Source organism: Pogoniulus pusillus, chromosome 7, assembly GCF_015220805.1.
Source record: "Pogoniulus pusillus isolate bPogPus1 chromosome 7, bPogPus1.pri, whole genome shotgun sequence".
In the NCBI taxonomy this organism is placed as follows: domain Eukaryota; kingdom Metazoa; phylum Chordata; class Aves; order Piciformes; family Lybiidae; genus Pogoniulus; species Pogoniulus pusillus.
The window spans coordinates 28,369,202-28,386,346 of record NC_087270.1 but is presented as its reverse complement, the minus strand read 5'-3'; the positions used below and the strand labels follow the sequence as shown (position 1 = coordinate 28,386,346).

Genomic DNA, 17,145 nt, shown 5'->3' with positions numbered 1-17,145 from the left:
CTTGCCTTCTGGAAATGCTCACTTTTCATTGCCCAGAAGACAGGCCAGTCACCCAGCCTCAATCATGGTTTGCCAGAAGTACATAAACAAGTCCTTCCAAAAGCTAATGATTGTCTGAGTGTCACATATGTATGCTTTTATGTGTACACAGAAATAATCAATCAGATTGTAATCTACCAAAACCCCTTTATCTCCAAAATGCCTTTCTCGCAAAACACAGATATTCTTAGGTTGAAAAAGGAAATAAATGGTCTCTGTATCTTTGCACCTGCCCTAGAATAAATGGTGAAAGATGTGTGTGTGTTCTGGATGGAAGGAAGGAGTGGAAGATCCCATGAAGAGACATTTGGGTTTTTTTTTTCCAGATGTATGGGATAGACAAATACAACTGCTGGATGAATGGGCTATCTGATATTTCTGTAACAAAGAAAGCATCACCATAACATTTTAATTTGCTGCTTTCTTTTTCTTAACTCAATCCAAAATGCTGTAGTCTCTACCAAGTATGACATTAATAATAGGAAGCACTTGACATAAAAGTCTCTTTTTGACTGAAATGCTGGCCAGACTTTAGTTTTGTTTCCTGTGGTCAGTTACTAGAGGTAGGCAGTTACTGTCCTACAAGCTTTATGATGATAAGATTTATTTTAATGGTGCTTTCTAACCCTGAAGTCATCCTGGCTGCCTGATTTCACTAACACAGAGCAGCAAGTCACATACACAAAGAGCACATACACAAAGGCCACAAGAGGCAAAGCATGTGTGATGCAGTGTAATCAGGTAACAGTATGTTCATACTTCTTTTCTTGAGGAGTAAAGCCAGTGACTTCATGGCCAGATTGCTTTTCCACAATACCCTGCCTTTTTTTGCAGTCTGAAGATTGAGGTTTGATTTTACTTTTTCTAAATTAGGGTTATATATACTCTCTGAGGGCTTGAAGGCAGGGCAGGAGAAGTAAAACATTTAGGGTGAGAGGACCAAGTTCCTTTTGCTTTATACCCACACCGAAGACAGAGATGTCATTCTGCATTTTACACCATTGTGTAGAAAGGCAGTATTTGGATGCAAGACAGAGAAAACTGCCACTATCCATCTGAAACAGTCTGACAAAACTGCAAAAGCATTTAGGTGTCTGGAAAACAGACTGTCTGGTTCTTGTTTACGTTGTAAAAAGCCCAAAATGAGAAATAGCAGATGAAAGAAAAATCTACTCCTGGTGACCTCTTCGTGTTTTCCTGCTTATTAAGAACCTTGCTTTTAACTCCAGGAGAGGAGCAAACAGATTTCTACATCTGCATGCTTCAACTCTATTGTAGAACAGAATGACTGTAGAGACAAATGAAAACATTTATTTGAAAACAGAGAAAGAGGGAGTTAAAAAAATGATGTTTGTTTAAGGTGCCAGGAGAGGTATATTGACATACAGCATCAGTGGTTTCTGTTAAACCATTTAAAAGAATTTATGAGCATGAGAGATTCATGGGGAGTATGAAACACTCTTTGCCCTTTACTGCCAGGGTGCAAGCGTAAATTATACCATGGATGACATTTTTCTCTTAAACAAGGGACTGATAATTGCTATGTGTTGGGTGCAAAATCTTGGCACAGGAAACAGCTTTCTGGTTTCAGAGGACCTTTTCTGTGAGCGCACTTCACTTGCTCTGCCTGGCCGAGCAGCCACACTCCCGCCCGCCTGTCAGAGCTGCCTGCTGGGTTTCAAATTTTGCAGCTGCCAGGCCTTGGAAAACATGTTTTCACCAAGCAAATATGTATGGTCTTCTACATAAATGAATTGCAGCTTACAAATAGTCAGTTGCTGGGCTACCAGGCAAAGGAACTGCCACAAAAGCCATAGCAGGCGTTGCAGCCCAGCTATTTCCAGCCTGGAGAGCATGGCCATGGATTAGTAGGGTGAGTGGCTCAGACTGGATGTTGGTCTGAAAGCAGAGACAGGTGGGCATACCCCATTCTGTAGAGAAATGGTGTCAAGGAAGACCAAAAGCTGTCTTTTTAAGCCTTCAGGTGTAGCTTTCCTTAGTCTGCAGCTTGCAGAGGCACTAAGAACTTAACCTCTCACTTCTCTCTCCTTCAGTGACAGCATCTCTGTTTACTGTAGTTTGAGCTTCTTGCTCACATAATTTCTACACACAACTACAGATCCTGTAAATCTTATCCAAGGAATGACAGACTAATCAACTCTCCTGCTCCAGCCAGACCTATCTGCAAGCCATGCACCTGTCCTACAACCACTCATAACATGTGGTTCCCTACATTTACTTACATCTCACTGTCTAGAGGCCTGACTATGTTGAAATCGAGGGCTGAAAGGGAACAATTATCTAACAAGGTGCATTTCAATCTAAATAGAGCAAAAACAGTGAAAAAAACTTTACTGCATAGAAACTGTAGCCGTGTTCTTTAAAGTTGTCATTTTGGGGCCACTCCCAAAAGCCAGTCTTGCCCACAAACAGAAGTAATCTAGTCTCCAATCCCAGTGTGCTTGCAGATAGCTCATTTCCTTTCGCTTAAATCATTAAGGATTAGACATTGCTGAACCTGGTAATGAATTTGAATTAGTATGACCAGGTCTTAGTCATGTTAGTCATGTTCCCTTCTTTTTGCTTGCACAGTGGTAAGCTTTGGTGGCTGAAGTACTTTGAGTGGTTCTGCTGGGTAATGTGGGCAGAGAGTGATGGGGTGAGAAGAGCTGCCTGCCCTTTTGTCAGGGATACTGTAGCCAGAGGTTATTCAATGTATTGTCTTCCATTGATGTCCAGAGTGCAGCCTGGATCTACAGATACTAGTAACACCCTATAGCTGAGTGAGAAAGAGCTAGTGCCTGACAGAATTGCTTCTAATTACTGAAATGCTGATTGAGATCATTGGGCACTACCACAGTCGTAGTAGTGGCAATAAATAATAATTGTGGTTATCATTATTTTATTATTATTTTCCCCCTAGACATTGCAATGATGAGAAAAAGCCTTGCATAGACTTACCCAGATAATTACTTGAATAAATTTCACCGCATTCCTGAGAATCATTTATTAGCTGCATAATGCCATCTCTCTGCTAAGCTACTTTTTGATGCTGTAGTAAGTGTCATTAAAGCAAATCAGACAGGAGTTGAGGTTTAAGTTTTTTGAGAATTCATTTTATTTTTAATCGTCTTTCTCATATAATCTACCAAAACTGGCTTGCATCTTTTACCTTTAGCAAAAAGTAGCTCTAACCCCAGACTGTTTTGCCATCTCTTTGCTGAGTTAGGCTGCTGGAGATACTTGCAAACTGTGCTGTTACCAAGTTGGCCCTGGTCTTTTGCTTTTTTGCGAGTACCTGATGAGATTTGGTTTATTCTCAGTCCCTAGCAGAAGTCTAGGTCATGAAAAGCTGTTCTTGCAAGGGCACTCGCTGTTCGCTTCTTCATTCACTTGCCAGTCGCTTAAGCCAGCATCTTCAAACTCGGTCATCTTCTTTCTTAAATCTCAGCAGGGAGTCAGATTTGTGCCTCCAACTGATCTCTGACGCTGCAGCGTTGCAGGCTGCCGCTGATCCCGTGCCTCCTTTAGAAAGTCTTAACTGAGCAGTTAGATTGCGTTCAGGCAGTGAATAGCATTAAGGGTATCTAGAAGACGTGGCTTTTTTGTTTGTTTTCTTTTATTCTGGCCGTGCTGTCCCTGAACAAAAGCATTTGCTGTTAATCCCATTGCTCGCCTTGGTTTGTAATAATCATTTCTGCGATGGCGAATTAGCAGGAGCTGCTAGTGCATGCCCGAGCTCACAGCCATTCATTTTCCTGATTTCCTTCTGATAGAGCAGGTGCAAACTGGCAGCGTTTGACCTTAATAAGTTACAGTAGTCTTGCCAAATTTTGTTTGCCTGGAACAAGGAACATTATTTGCATCAACATTCTGGTAAAGAGTGAGCAAATGGATTTGTTGGTCAGGTAAATTTTGGTGATACATTTGCAAGCCTGTGTTTAAATAACGTCATGTGTTTAATCCTGTGGTTTTACTAGTTCATACAATAGCATCGTTACAGTATATGCTTGCTTTCTCTTATGAGACAGATGGGTAGTGACTGAGGCTCAAAGATAATATTTATCTACAAGATAGTATAACAAAGGCAGAGATTTGTAACTTAATACATTTTGAGTGGATAAAATCATTCCAAAGGAGAAGTGATGCTAGGGTGTAATGCATTTAAAAAAACCCTCCTATTTAATAGAACGTTCAGTGCCTTATGACATACATATTGCAATAATGTTGCTCTGTAAATGTCCCTTCCTGTCATCATTTACATGATTGATTACCTTGCAGCTGCATAAACTTGAATACCTCAGTAAAATCCTGCTACCTGAGTATGCACATGGATCTTCTTGTGTGTATTGTGGAAATGTGTGTTGGTTGGTCTGGCTATCTATGCTTTTATGTCTTATGAGTGTGTAATTATGATAAATCAAGCTCTTTGGTATGAAATACGACTTTCCATGTAGAGTGCTATGTCTCTTCTGTTCATAGCTGAAGACTGGCTGTGATACAATGAAGTGTCTTTGTTGCTTCTCCCAAGATAAATAGCCATGTTGGTTTTGAACCATTAATAACCCTGAAGATGATGAAAAGTCAGGTAGTGGACAGTTAAGACGCAGCAATGTTGCACTCTCTCCCTTGCCTGGAGTTTCAATGCTTTGAGGATTATGTTCCACAGGAAAGATGCTCAGTTGAAATTGTATAGCCTTGAACAGAAGTCTGTTGACTCCTAAGCCTCATGCAAAGCTGCCTGTCCCAGTTTGTAGTCCTTTCTTTGGTAATCAAAACAATTTGACAGAGAGAGAAAAAAAAATATAGCTTCATTTAAGTGCTTCATCTTGCATAACAATCTGGGGTTTCCTGTTTTCTGGAGATTGGAAACAGTGTCCAGAGAACAAAGCTTGCTTTCTTTTTTCTCTTTGCCCTTTGGTCCTATCTTTTTTGGTAGCAAATATTTTACTCAAGTGGAATGGGAATGCAATTAATGTAGGGTAAACATCTATGTTCCTAGCTATGAAAGCAAGCCAGTTCCATCAAGCTGATGGAGCAGATCCTGGGAGGGTGTAAGACGAAGAGGCCAGCAGGCAGCTGGCCAGTGGGACAGGCCATTGCTTTGGTTTATGCAGGGAAGCACTAACCCTAAAACATGGGCTTCGGTCCAGGGTGGAGCTGGAGCTCCTGCCTGCGTGCCAGTAGTCCTGTAGCTTCCCATTAGCTCAAATGTGCTTTTAGTGGAAGCTATTCAGGTTCCTGAGTTATATGAAATCCTGATCAATAGGTAGTCAAGATAGCAATTATTAGTCTTTGTATTCCACTACCAGAATCAGTGTGTTTTCCTATTTCTTAAGAAATCTGAGTGTAGTATGAACAGAACTGCAACAAAACATGAACAAAATTAGCTCTTTGCCACTGTCTTCTAAATTCTTTCCCATGTGTCCAGGGCAAGATCACAAATGGTAATTCTGACTGTGTGTTTATTTTAAAAGATAATCATTTATTTCAGTGCCTTTTTGGAGTACAAATCTTAAATATACGTCGTGGCTTGAGTCTATGGCACAGTGAGTCATATGGCTTTGAATGTAAATAGGTGTCACAAACTCTGTCAGTCCTCCTGTTCCCAACCAAGCAGCCTGGGAGAAATCTGAACCAACTGTTCCTAGGCAGTAATGTACATTTACATAAAATGTTTCACATTTTTCATGTTTATTCCGTGCAGATGGCCCCATTTTGAACATCCAGAATTTGTTTTGACTTTGTGACTATAGCTTGTAAACAGAGAGTTGGCTGGCATCTGTACTGGGTATAGGTAGCTTTTTGTATTTAATCTAAAATGGAGTAAAGGCTGTAGCCAAACCATTAGTCAGTGAAAATAATGTTGCAAGCTGGTTAAAGACAGCATATCCAAACCAAGAGGGAAGCCTGAATCCGAGGTGACAGCGCTGTCCATAAACTGAGAAATTGATGGGCTAGCAGTGTTTTGCTTACAGAGCTGCTTTATCCAGGCTCTAAATGCAGCTTTGTGAATCCCACTCTTAAATGTTTTGAATGGAATCACACTGAAATTCTGTCATGTGAATATGTTGATACAGATAATGCTGGGAAAATGCACAGATACACATATAGCTCAAGATGCAGAAAACCTCTGCATCTCGGTTAAGCATAAAATCACCAGAGCTAAAGCTTGTGTATATTGCATGTAAGGAAGTTATTTTCAAGGGCAAATTAATTCCAAAAATATAAAGTTCTCTTTTGTTGTTTTTTTTTTGTTTTTAATTGTGTCAGTTCCACCACTAAATCTTACAGGTAAAGTTTTAGGCTTATTTTTCCTGCTTTCAATATTTAAACGTTTTAGCTCTTTTCTGTATATTAGTTAACAGAAAGGGACACCACCTGTGATTTGTTATTTGAGAGTGCAGTCAAGCCATCTTTTGCTTTAAAAGGTTCCCTGTGCCTTTGTCTTCTCTAGTTTAAGAATTAAGTTGAAGGATAAGTAGCCAGAGTATGCTCAAAGGCTTTATTTTGCTAGACCTAATTATTCTAGACCATAGAAAATACTCTTTCAGTAACTCCCCCACTTACCCATTCAGTGTATCTGTACTTCCTGCTTATCTGCAGTTTCAGTTCTGTTTGCAGGTTGCTCAGGTCTATCACCTTGCTGGAGAAATACATAATTTGTGAATCTGAAAGAATTCCCCAACAGCTACCATAAAATTAAGCTGTTAAAGAGCTCTTGCAGCTTGTTTAAATGTAGACCTAAACAAACCTCTTTGCTGTTTAGCTGAAGATAAATCTTTTTTAAAAGTCCTGTTCTAAATCACTTCCCAATTTTAATGAGTTTATATATCAGCCTTTGCCAGATTCTTACTGTAGCTATTCTGCAAGATTACAGCCATGATAAAGTAAGGACTAAAATTGTTTATTATATATTATTCTTCAGAAGCACAACTTTTTCCCCCAGAGGCTGTTGGGAGAGCTATTGATTTTCTGCCATAATGTGAAATGTGTGACCTTTATAATATGAGCAATGATTACAAAGCCAATAAAATGACATCATTCTGTTTAAACTTTAGAGTTCGCAGGGCAAACAGCAGAATGTGCCACTTTTAATGATGTCCGTGGATGATAAGTGTACGTTGTCTGGCTTCAAGTAAAACTGAAACATGAAACATGAAGCAGACAGGCTCTCCATCCCAAAAATACTCCCTGTTTGTGCCAGGAGTGATAGAACTGGAGTGTATGTACCAGGTAGAGCTTTGTCTCCAACTCTTAAGGCAAGAAGTCATTGCTGTTCTGAGATCAGACTTCTCTAGATGCTTGCATCTGCCAACGCAGCTGAGAGAATTCCTTCTGATGTGATACAGGATGAGAGCTTTGTTGCACAGCTGTATGCATTCGTTCAGAAACCCAATCCACTGCATATGCATGTGCAGAACTAAATCCTCTTTTAGTAATGCAGCTTTAGCCACTTCACTGCAGTTCCTCTGGACTACCTAAAAGAAAGCTCCATCCCAAATAGATGAAGTATAACTACACAGCTCCTGATAGTACTCTAATACCTGTGAAAAGAAGAAACACAGAAAGCTGTAGTAGAGTTTGAGGGGGAATATGACTGCCTGATACATTTTTAAATCATTCTGAGAATAATTTCATTCATTTTCCATTTCTGTCCCAGCAGTATTTCCTCACTCTATTTTCTTCTTCCTCATTTTTGATCGATTAGAACATTTTTCAACTGGTTCCCTCTCCATTCTCCAGCCCATACCAAGCCAGATCCCGAGCATGGAAACCAGGGTAGCTATGGTTTCCATGTGCAGGTTGAACGAAGCCTGCAGTCAGTATTTGGTCCAGGTAAATGTGGAGCTGAAGAGCTCACTCCTGAGAAAGCACAAGCAAAACAGCACAATGCATTCAAGGTACTGCAGAGGAAGAAGTAGGGATAATTTTCTTTCCCATTTCTGGCTCATTGTATAGTATCAATAATCTCTGTAGCTTTGTATTATACTTGCTGTAAGTGGCTCTAGTGATTGATTAAACACCTTAGCTTTTCTTTGGCGTTTAATCAATTGCAGCAGCAGTTTATTGCTTGGTGTATTACAAAGTAAAAGAGATTATTACTTAATTATTCTGAAAAACAGCAGCTTGCAGTTGTTGCTAACATGGGTATGTGCCTGCACTGACACTGGTGTCACATCATCCTTTCTTTTGTGTCTCCTGGTCTCTGCAGTGGGTGAGAGCATGTGATTCCCGATAGATCATGTGCAGTCATTCCTGCAGCCTTTGCCAGCACAGTGCAATTAGTGGTGTTAAATAAATAAGTGCTTCTGGTGGAGCTTCCCACAGTGCAGGAGCATGATTCTGTCACTTGCTGGGTACCTCCAAATCTCACTTAGATTTTAGCCAGTGTCCTTATTAACCAGACCACATGAATATGAACTTGCTTTCAGGTACAAAATGCTTCTGGAAGCAATTCACCAAGAATGACTTTGATGCCAGGAGGCATTTTGATAGCCTAGGGTGCAGTACCAGTTGTGTGCACAACTGAAGATAAATCTGATGTGAGGGCATATTATTGATATAAGAGTGTGAGAAACAAAAAAAACAAGCAAACCACAACCTTTTTCTAACATCCTTTTGAGGATCTAGGAAATGACAGCTCTTCTGTTTTGACACCTGAGGTTTTCTGCCTTGAGTGGAAAAATTAATCTGTATGCAGGAGATTAGAAAGACTATTGTGGTGTGATAAAGCATAAGGGTTCAAGGGTAGCATTCACATCTCTGTGGATGTAGGGTGCCACAGGTATCATGATCAGTGATAGCCACCTGCTTGTGGAACAGGGTCTGACCCACCTGTATTCTCATGGAAAGGGGTAGTCTGATATTTAGAATTTTTTTTAATGGGGGTTAGCTCCTCACTTTGCCCCTGGCAACTGTGTATAATCATAGGCAAATGATTTTGTCTCATTGTGCCTCAGTTTCCTTTTCTGAGTAGGAATAGTCGTTGTTCTCTTCCTTAGAGCAACATACGACGTTAAGCGCTGCTAGCTGCTCCTACACTCTGGTAAGGGACACAGTGTAAAGAGTTTAAGGTCATGAAGTCCAAGAATTATCTAACTCTACTAAGTATGGTATTAAACCACATCCCCTAGCATGACATCTGTGTGTCTCTTATCTCTGGAGATGGGGATTCAGCCACCTCACTCAGGAGCCTGTTTTAGAGACAAAATTTCTTCTAATATCCAATCTAAACCTCCCATGATGCAGTCTGAGGCCATTTCCTCTCATCCTGTCCATGGAAGACCAGTGGCAAAGCATCCACTGCAAGTTGTAAGCATTTCCCCAAACTATTTCAGGGTTTGTTAAGGATAGTGGAGTGTCACAAGGGAAACAGATCACTATTTTTTTCCTCCATTACATTAGTTAAGGTCTGACTTTTCTAGGCAGCTTTGTGACTCCAAGAAGTTGGTAGAGCTCTTGCTCTTGCTTCAAGCTGGCATTGCCTGTGAATAGCGATGCTTTGGCCAGTCCATGTCAGTCATGCAGCATCATGTTCCGGTTTTGTGTCAATTGTGCAATGGCTTTTGCAAGTACTCTAGCGGAATTGCAGCGAGCAGACGTTGAGTGTCCAGTGACTAGGAGAAGTTCATGTTTCCTTGAGGTGCTGGATGGTCCTAACCATTAAAAGAGTTTATTTTCTTACTCCAACAGATTCCCCCTCCCCTCCTTGATGTTACCAAATTTATCATCGCTTTTGTCTTTCAGGTGTAACCTGTCTTTAGTGTTGCAGACACATCAGCCAACCATGCATTAAGAACTGGGCCCTTACTTTAATTCAGTATAATTTTCTTTTTGTCTGATAATTTCACTAGCACTAATCCACACTTCAAATGCAGGAGATACTTTGATCCCCAAATTGTTCAGCACTTCACGCAGGAAAAACCGTAGGCCACAGTCATGAAACTCCTAGAGGATGGCTGCTGGCTTCCTGTGGCAGAGCTGGTTGTTGTTTTCCCCCCTCTCCCTTCTTTGCTCTAACCATTTTGTCTGTCTATCTTGTCTTGTATTCAGTTTTCAAAGCAATTGCCATGAAGGGCTTCCTTTTTTTTAGTGCCTAAAAGGGAACAATAGATTTTTGGAATGAGCATATATTTATATGACCATCCATCTACACATATCATAGCGATACTTGAATATAACATACCGAGAAGTTCATGCTAAAGAGAAAGTAATGTTGTTGTTTATTAGTATTATTATTATTTTGTTTTATGAAAAGGTCTTTAAATGTATCCTTAAAGGCACCTGACATTTAAAATGATTCCAGTGCTGGATTTCTCAAAAAGTAGATGACCTTTTCTCTGGAAATTGGAGAGTGTTTTTTTCCTTAACAGTTACATTATGCACAGAAGATGAGATGTTAACCAAGATGTTAAAATATATTGTTTCCCTTTGAAAGCTAATCCTGTTCCTCATTTTCATTAATGTTGGCTCATTCGTTGTTCTTTTTCTTTCTTTCCTTTTCCTTTTCTTTTGCAACTGTTTTTGCATGAAAGTGCAAATAGCAATAAACAGATTTTTGCTTTAAGACTCTTCTTTTTCAGATCCGGTTAAAGTTTTTAAGTTCAGTTATTTTAAAATTCATATTCTTCAGTTCCGTAAACAAAAAATAATGGAGAAATATAATGAGGTGCAAAGCAATTTTCTAGCCCTCACTAATCAATAAATGCCAACAAAATGGGGATGGTGTAATGTCCATAATTTAATTGTCTGCTGTTACCAGGTCACCACGAGACAGTAGCAGAAGCGGGGAGAAGCTGGAACTGGCCATGTCCAACCTCACTGCGGATGTCCTGGAATTACTCCTGGAGTTTGTTTATACAGGTTCTTTGATCATAGATTCAGCAAATGCAAAAACCCTACTGGAAGCTGCCAGCAAGTTCCAGTTTCATACTTTCTGTAAAGTCTGCGTTTCATTTCTAGGTAAGAATCATTCCATCTAGTGAGATTTTAAGAGTTTTAAGCTTTAAGGTTGTTTTAAGGTTTGTAAGCCTTCCTTCTAGCGACTCTTAAAAGATAATTAGGAAACACAAGATTAAATATAATTAAATACCAGTGTTTGATTCAAGATTTTAATTTAAAATGCTGCCGTGGTGGCCAGTGCAAAATGGGCTAGAGAAGCATAGGCTGTTGTTTGAGTGGCAGCTGCTTTCACATCTGGGGTGTCCCAGGTTTGGGCTGATCCCTCCCCTGGGAAGAAAATTCACAACACAAACCCCCCTTCTTTTTTGAAAGTCAGAGAAAGATGAAATTGTATTTTCTTATAGTATAAATATAACAATGTAAAGAGAGATAATAACTAGAGAAGGAAGGAAGGGAAAAAAACAATACAATAACCTTAAGGGAGATGGGGGAGGGGTCAGATGGTGGTGAAACAGCAGAAGCAGCAGTAGCCAAAACAGCAGCCGGGGAGATAGGCGAAGCTGAAGCAGCCGAAGCCAGCGGGAGAAGGGAGAGAACAAACTGTGCTTCTAGACATTAAGTTCTTGATGCTCCAATGAAATTATATTAATTTATCTATTGTTGCCATTTATGTGACCTATCCCTGGAATGTTCATCTCTCCCCTATGTCTGAGCTAGAGGATCAGCTCAAACGGCCACAATCCACCCCTTTAATATAATTTACCATTGCAGCATCAAGTCATTCTATGTAACTAGGAATAACATCAGTATCGTAGATGGTCATTTTCCAGGCTTCAAGCATCTTTCTTCAGTTTTTGGTCATTCATCTTCTTATTTCCGTCTGCCTCAGGCATTGGCTAGCTCAATGTTTTTTTTCAATGAGTGGAACAGAGCAGGACTCTTGGCACTCTCAGGGCTCTTCATGGCTTTTGGGCACCACAATCATCTGCAAAAGAACTATAACAACATATCTACATTCTTTCTGCCAATGTCAGATTCTTTTGTGGCACACATTGTATTTCACCGTTTTTCTGCATAACCCAATATGTATGACCAGGTCCTTCAGCAGAAACCACCCCTCGGACAGGTGTAGCCTCCCCCGAAGGGGAGAATACCCAAACAGACTTGCCTAACAAATTCTTTTCATGAATGACAGGAACCCTGTCACCTTCTACCTTTTGTAAGACCTCTGAATGAGCTGGGCCAGCTCGATTGGTGGAACCTCTACTATTCGCTACCCAAGTGGCTTGGGCTAGATGTTTCTCCCAGTTCTTTAAGGTTCCTCCCCCCATTGCCTTTAAAGTTGTTTTCAGCAAGCCATTGTAACGTTCAATTTTGCCTGAGGCGGGTGCATAGTAGGGGATGTGATAGATCCACTCAATGCCGTGCTCTTTGGCCCAAGATTTTATGTGATTGTTTTTAAAATGGGTACCATTATCTGATTCAATTCTTTCTGGAGTGCCATGTCGCCACAGGATTTGTCTTTCCAAGCCCAAAATGGTGTTACATGCAGTGGCATGGGAAACTGGATAGGTTTCCAACCATCCGGTGCTTGCTTCCACCATGGTCAGCACATATTGCTTTCCAGTCCGAGAACGAGGTAGTCCTTTTTCTTGAATCCTATGACTGCAGCAGCAAATGTTGTGTGCTACACCAGGCCAACTGTAAAAGTTGGAGGTGGACTCCCTCAGAGGAGTCAGGATCTGCAGTTTTCTTGCATCCATGAGAAAATCTTTCATGCATCCAATGTTCTTCTAAACAAGATCTGGTTGTACTGCTGTGGGTGGAATGCTCACAGAGTTTGTGCTTTTGCACAGCATCATGGGCTGGTGGCTATGTCATCACAAATGGTGGATAAGAATGAAAAGCTGCTGTACCCTTCTTTGGTAACTGGTGTGCCCTCTCTGCACGAGAGCATTTGCCCTAGCAAGGATGTTCAGATCGTCATCATCATCATCCATGCCCCTGTCCATGCTTTCATGGCCACATGAGAAGCCCATTCTTCTTGTGCAGAGCACCATGTCATCCTGGTCCTTGCATTTTCTGGCATGGTTTTTTAAAGAGAGCCAACAGAAATTAAACTCTCAAATCAGATTGGAGATAAAATACAGAATTATATTTAGAGAGAGAAAACACAGAGCTAGACGTTATAAAGCAATTACCCATCCATGGCAAGCCCCATTGAATTTTTCCACATCCCCAAAAAAATAAATCTGCACTCCCCAGTGCTCCAGTCTTCCCCCCACCCCGACGCCTCCACCATCCAAAGAGGCCTACTGCTTACATGTTCTTCCTCATAAATTGGCTCCTGCCACGCACACAAGGCAGGAAGAGGAGGAAAGTAGAAATAACTGACCTTGTTGTGAGTTTATAAAGAGATAGCAGAATTATGGGATTGAATAACAATCTTCTAGTCCCCAGAAAAAAAATTTAACCCTATAGCCTCAACCTGGGACATTAATATAGACTGTCTTGAAGCAGTCCAAGACAACCAGCTCTCTTAACACAGGCTGATTTGGAACCATCTGGCCCTATTTCTGTCATGGCAGGACAGGAGTCAGAACTGGAGCTCAACTGAAACATGTATTGGCTCAAATTCCTACCTGTGTCACATTCCACTCATTCACTGATATGGCTGTAACATTGATGAATGTGACAGTAGTCATTTACAAACTATTAACTGAAAGTTATCAGTACAAAAAGTGTGACTTCCCATGGCCAAGTTCCCAGTATCTTTTTTTGGGCATCTAGTTTCTATTAAGGGTCTCTCGACTTGGTATTGGAGATGTCGTTCTGTCTGGTCCCCAAATATATCTTCCAGGCACGTGGACTGTAGCTTCTTCTTGCACAGTTCTCATTGAAAATTGCCATCTAGAATTGCAGTGTGGCAGGCAGGATTTAGAAAGTGTTGCACTCATTAAAAAATGAAGCAAACCAAAAAACCAACAACAAAACAAAAATGAGTCCTGTTTACTGCTGTGTTAATTTTCACTGCTAACCTGAGCTGCTGGCAAGATGAGTAGTGTGGTATAATACAGGCATCAGTAAAGAATCTGTGGTATTGTTTTCCTCTTTTCTTCCCAGCTGCTTATATGTCACTTGTTTAGAACTCGGTTCTCAAATGGATGAGTAATGAGGAGGTGGAATCTATGCTTTGCAATTCTTCTCAGTTGGTTGTGCAACCCAGATGAGGGCTCTGGCTCTGGTATTGCCTTCCCCTCAGCTTCACTTTGTCTCCTCTTAAAGTGACTAGATCTTAATGGCCTTTCCAGGAAGAGGAGATGTGTTTAAGTTGTGCTATCTCTATAAAGATCCAGCCACAAAACCAAAATACATTTATTTCACTAAATCAATGTGAAATTTCTTTTTTCCAATAGTTAATATTTGAAATCAGTGAACCATGTTATGGTATGAAATAGTAGAGTTGGTTATAAGTTCAGTGATATATGGGGAGTTGCTGGAATTTTGTATTCTCATTTTGAGAATTCATGGAGTGTAATTGCTTATTTTTATTTATAGCTGTGGCTGGATTGCTTTACAGAGATAGAAGAGCATTTCCCATCTAAAAAGCTAAGGGAAAGCCATTTTTTCTTCTCTTTGGCTGTTCTGTTGTTTTGAGTTTTTTTTCTTTTCATCAGCCACTTTCCTGCAAAGCAGAACTGTGGTAAAATTCAGGGTTTTTCCCAGAGTTTCTGGAAGATTCACCAGGATAAATAGTGATTCTTTCCCCTCAGCAGTCATGTCTAAATAGTGAGAGAAGTAGGGGGAAGTCCAAGACACTCAAAAAAGTAAATATGCCTGTTTAGCACAGCACCATCTCAGGGGAACTTTGGATCATCCATTCCATAGCTGTGAAGCTCCAGCGAGATCCTAACTTGTTGATGTCCAAGCAGCATTTGTGTCTCTACCCTGGGCCTCTCAGCAGCACTGGGCAGAGGCACCCCAAATCTACTTGCATTTTCTGATAGAAACACACTGCAAATGTGTCAAGGAAATGGTTTCATTTCAACAGGAAATTTCTTAGCCATCTTCACGGGGCTAATTATAGTCATGTTCTCTCTCTCTCTCTCCCACATGCTGTCTCCCCTGCTTTTGTCTAGACCATGAGAAATGACAACAGTTTTGTGCCAACTGAGGCGGTGATGCTGACAAGTTCGTGTAGGTGCCATATGATAACTGGGAAAATGTTTGCAAACTGGTTTTGCACTGTCATCACAGTCATGGCTCAAATGGGATTTCAGGTGATTCATAAGTACCACAGTTTGGGTCTGTGATGAAGGGACCCCCCATAACAGGAGTGAACAAATTCTGGGCTTGTACTTCAGCCTCATGCTGATAAAACAGAAGTATTAAGTCTAAAGAAGTTGATGGAATCTGTTAGATTCATGGAGCAGAGTCTTTTGAGCAAAGGGCACAAAGACAAATTTTGCAAAGACTCTGAGATGAAGATGTGAGAAAAACTGAGGGGAAAAGAGGCCTTTATGGTCCTCATGAATTTGAGAGAAAGTATTATAGGCAATTTTTTGTTCAACCAAGGTGGAGAATGTTGAGGCAGCTGGAGAACCATGCTGCCCAGCACTGCAGAAGCTGAAGCATCAACCATGCGTGGATCTAGAAGAAACAAGGAACACTCTCACAGGGGAATCTTTTTGATAATGAATGCATCCAAAATTTTCCCACCTATCTCACATCTTCACATGCTTTTGACACTAGTAGGAATATCCGAGGAATAAGATCCCCATCAGAATTTGCAGACTGTGATAGGAAATGTGTGGGGTTTGCTTTTTTTATTGATGTCCAAGTCCTCATCTAGAAAGCTGCTCTGAGTGAAAATATGATACTTAATGCACACAGAGGAGGCTTACATCAACCACTGAGCTTCCCTCATACTGTTACCACAGTCTCACTGAGTAATCCTTCCTACAAACCATACATCTCTGGCTTTATCTCATCATCCCTTTCCTAGAGGTGCAGTCAGCAGTCTGTCTGACAGTCTGATTATCTCATGATGACTCTGCACAGGATCCCATTCCAAAGTCTTGTCTAACACAAGTGGAGAATACCAGCTCCTGATCTGCAATATTGTGGCATACACAGCATCAAATATGCTGTCCAGCACTATCTCAAACCAGTGAGAACCTACTAAATTACACCTGATATTCTTAAAGCCCACTCATAAGTCTGTTATGAACTGTCCTTGGGCAATGGAAATAGCTTATTAGTTAGTCATCACATTCTGAATGAGCTCAAGGTGAAACTCCAGCAAAATGTGTTGCTGCAGATCTAGTGCCACCCTGGCAGAAACCAACAATTACTGTAAATATTTAGTCAGTGTCCAAAAGAAAGTGGCTCTATTGCAGATGGAGCAGAATTGGTCCTTATCTTTCTTTGTCATGTCATGCTCCTCTGTTGCAGTCACTGGGGATGGGCTATATTATAAAACAGAAGTCTAAACCTAAATAGTCATGTAGATTCCATTTGTAGTCAGTGAAAGGTATGAGACATTGATAAGGCACAGTTCTGCTCTTCCTGAAGTTCTCGTCCAAAATATTACCACTTTGATCCTAAATATTACCAGATCACTTCTGGTAATTGTGTAAGTGTACAAGGATACTAGCATGTTTGCACAGTTGCACCACAGACAGCTGGAGAGACCAATCTTGCACCCAAAGTCTTTGGGTCAGAGGTGAAAAAATGAAGAGGTTGCTTTTTCTGTTCATGGATAGATATTTTCTATAACTCCTATAGCTGTTGCCCCAACCTCTTCTTACTCACCTGCAATGAATCCTAGTCACATGCCAGCCCTCATCTTAAAAAAGCATCATGGTGCCCACCTTGCTGTGCTGTTCATCACATCAAAAGTGAAGAAGTGCAAGGAAGTGGGATGCCAGCCTCCTGAATATACCCTCAGTCTCCATCTCCCTGGAACTCCTCTCTAAATGGCCTTATAATACCTGCTGAATCAGACAGGGGCAATGATATTTGGGTCTGACATTAGGCAGTTTCTTGAGGAAGAGGAAGGAGTCAAGCTCAGAGGGACAACATGGAGCTGCTTGGACACCTGTGTACCAGGCTGCACCAGTCATCCAGCAGTGTTAGAGGTAGAAAACCTGTCCAGATTGTAAGAAAATAATCACAACCAGTGCTTTTTCTGCCCCACTG

The 17,145-nt window shown here is 40.9% G+C and overlaps 1 protein-coding gene across 7 annotated transcripts in view; it reads left to right on the top strand.

The window, feature by feature from the left end:
- The window catches only part of KLHL29 (kelch like family member 29), a 437,205-nt gene that overhangs the window by 360,126 nt on the left and 59,934 nt on the right, over positions 1-17,145 (top strand). For 6 of the 7 annotated variants that reach the window (XM_064146375.1, XM_064146376.1, XM_064146374.1 and 3 more), the window contains one exon: positions 10,805-11,004. The exons of the other annotated variant lie outside the window; for it this stretch is intronic. In XM_064146375.1, coding sequence (XP_064002445.1) covers positions 10,805-11,004 — 200 coding nt within the window. The remainder of the gene's footprint in view (positions 1-10,804; positions 11,005-17,145) is intronic. 7 annotated transcript variants of the gene reach the window in all.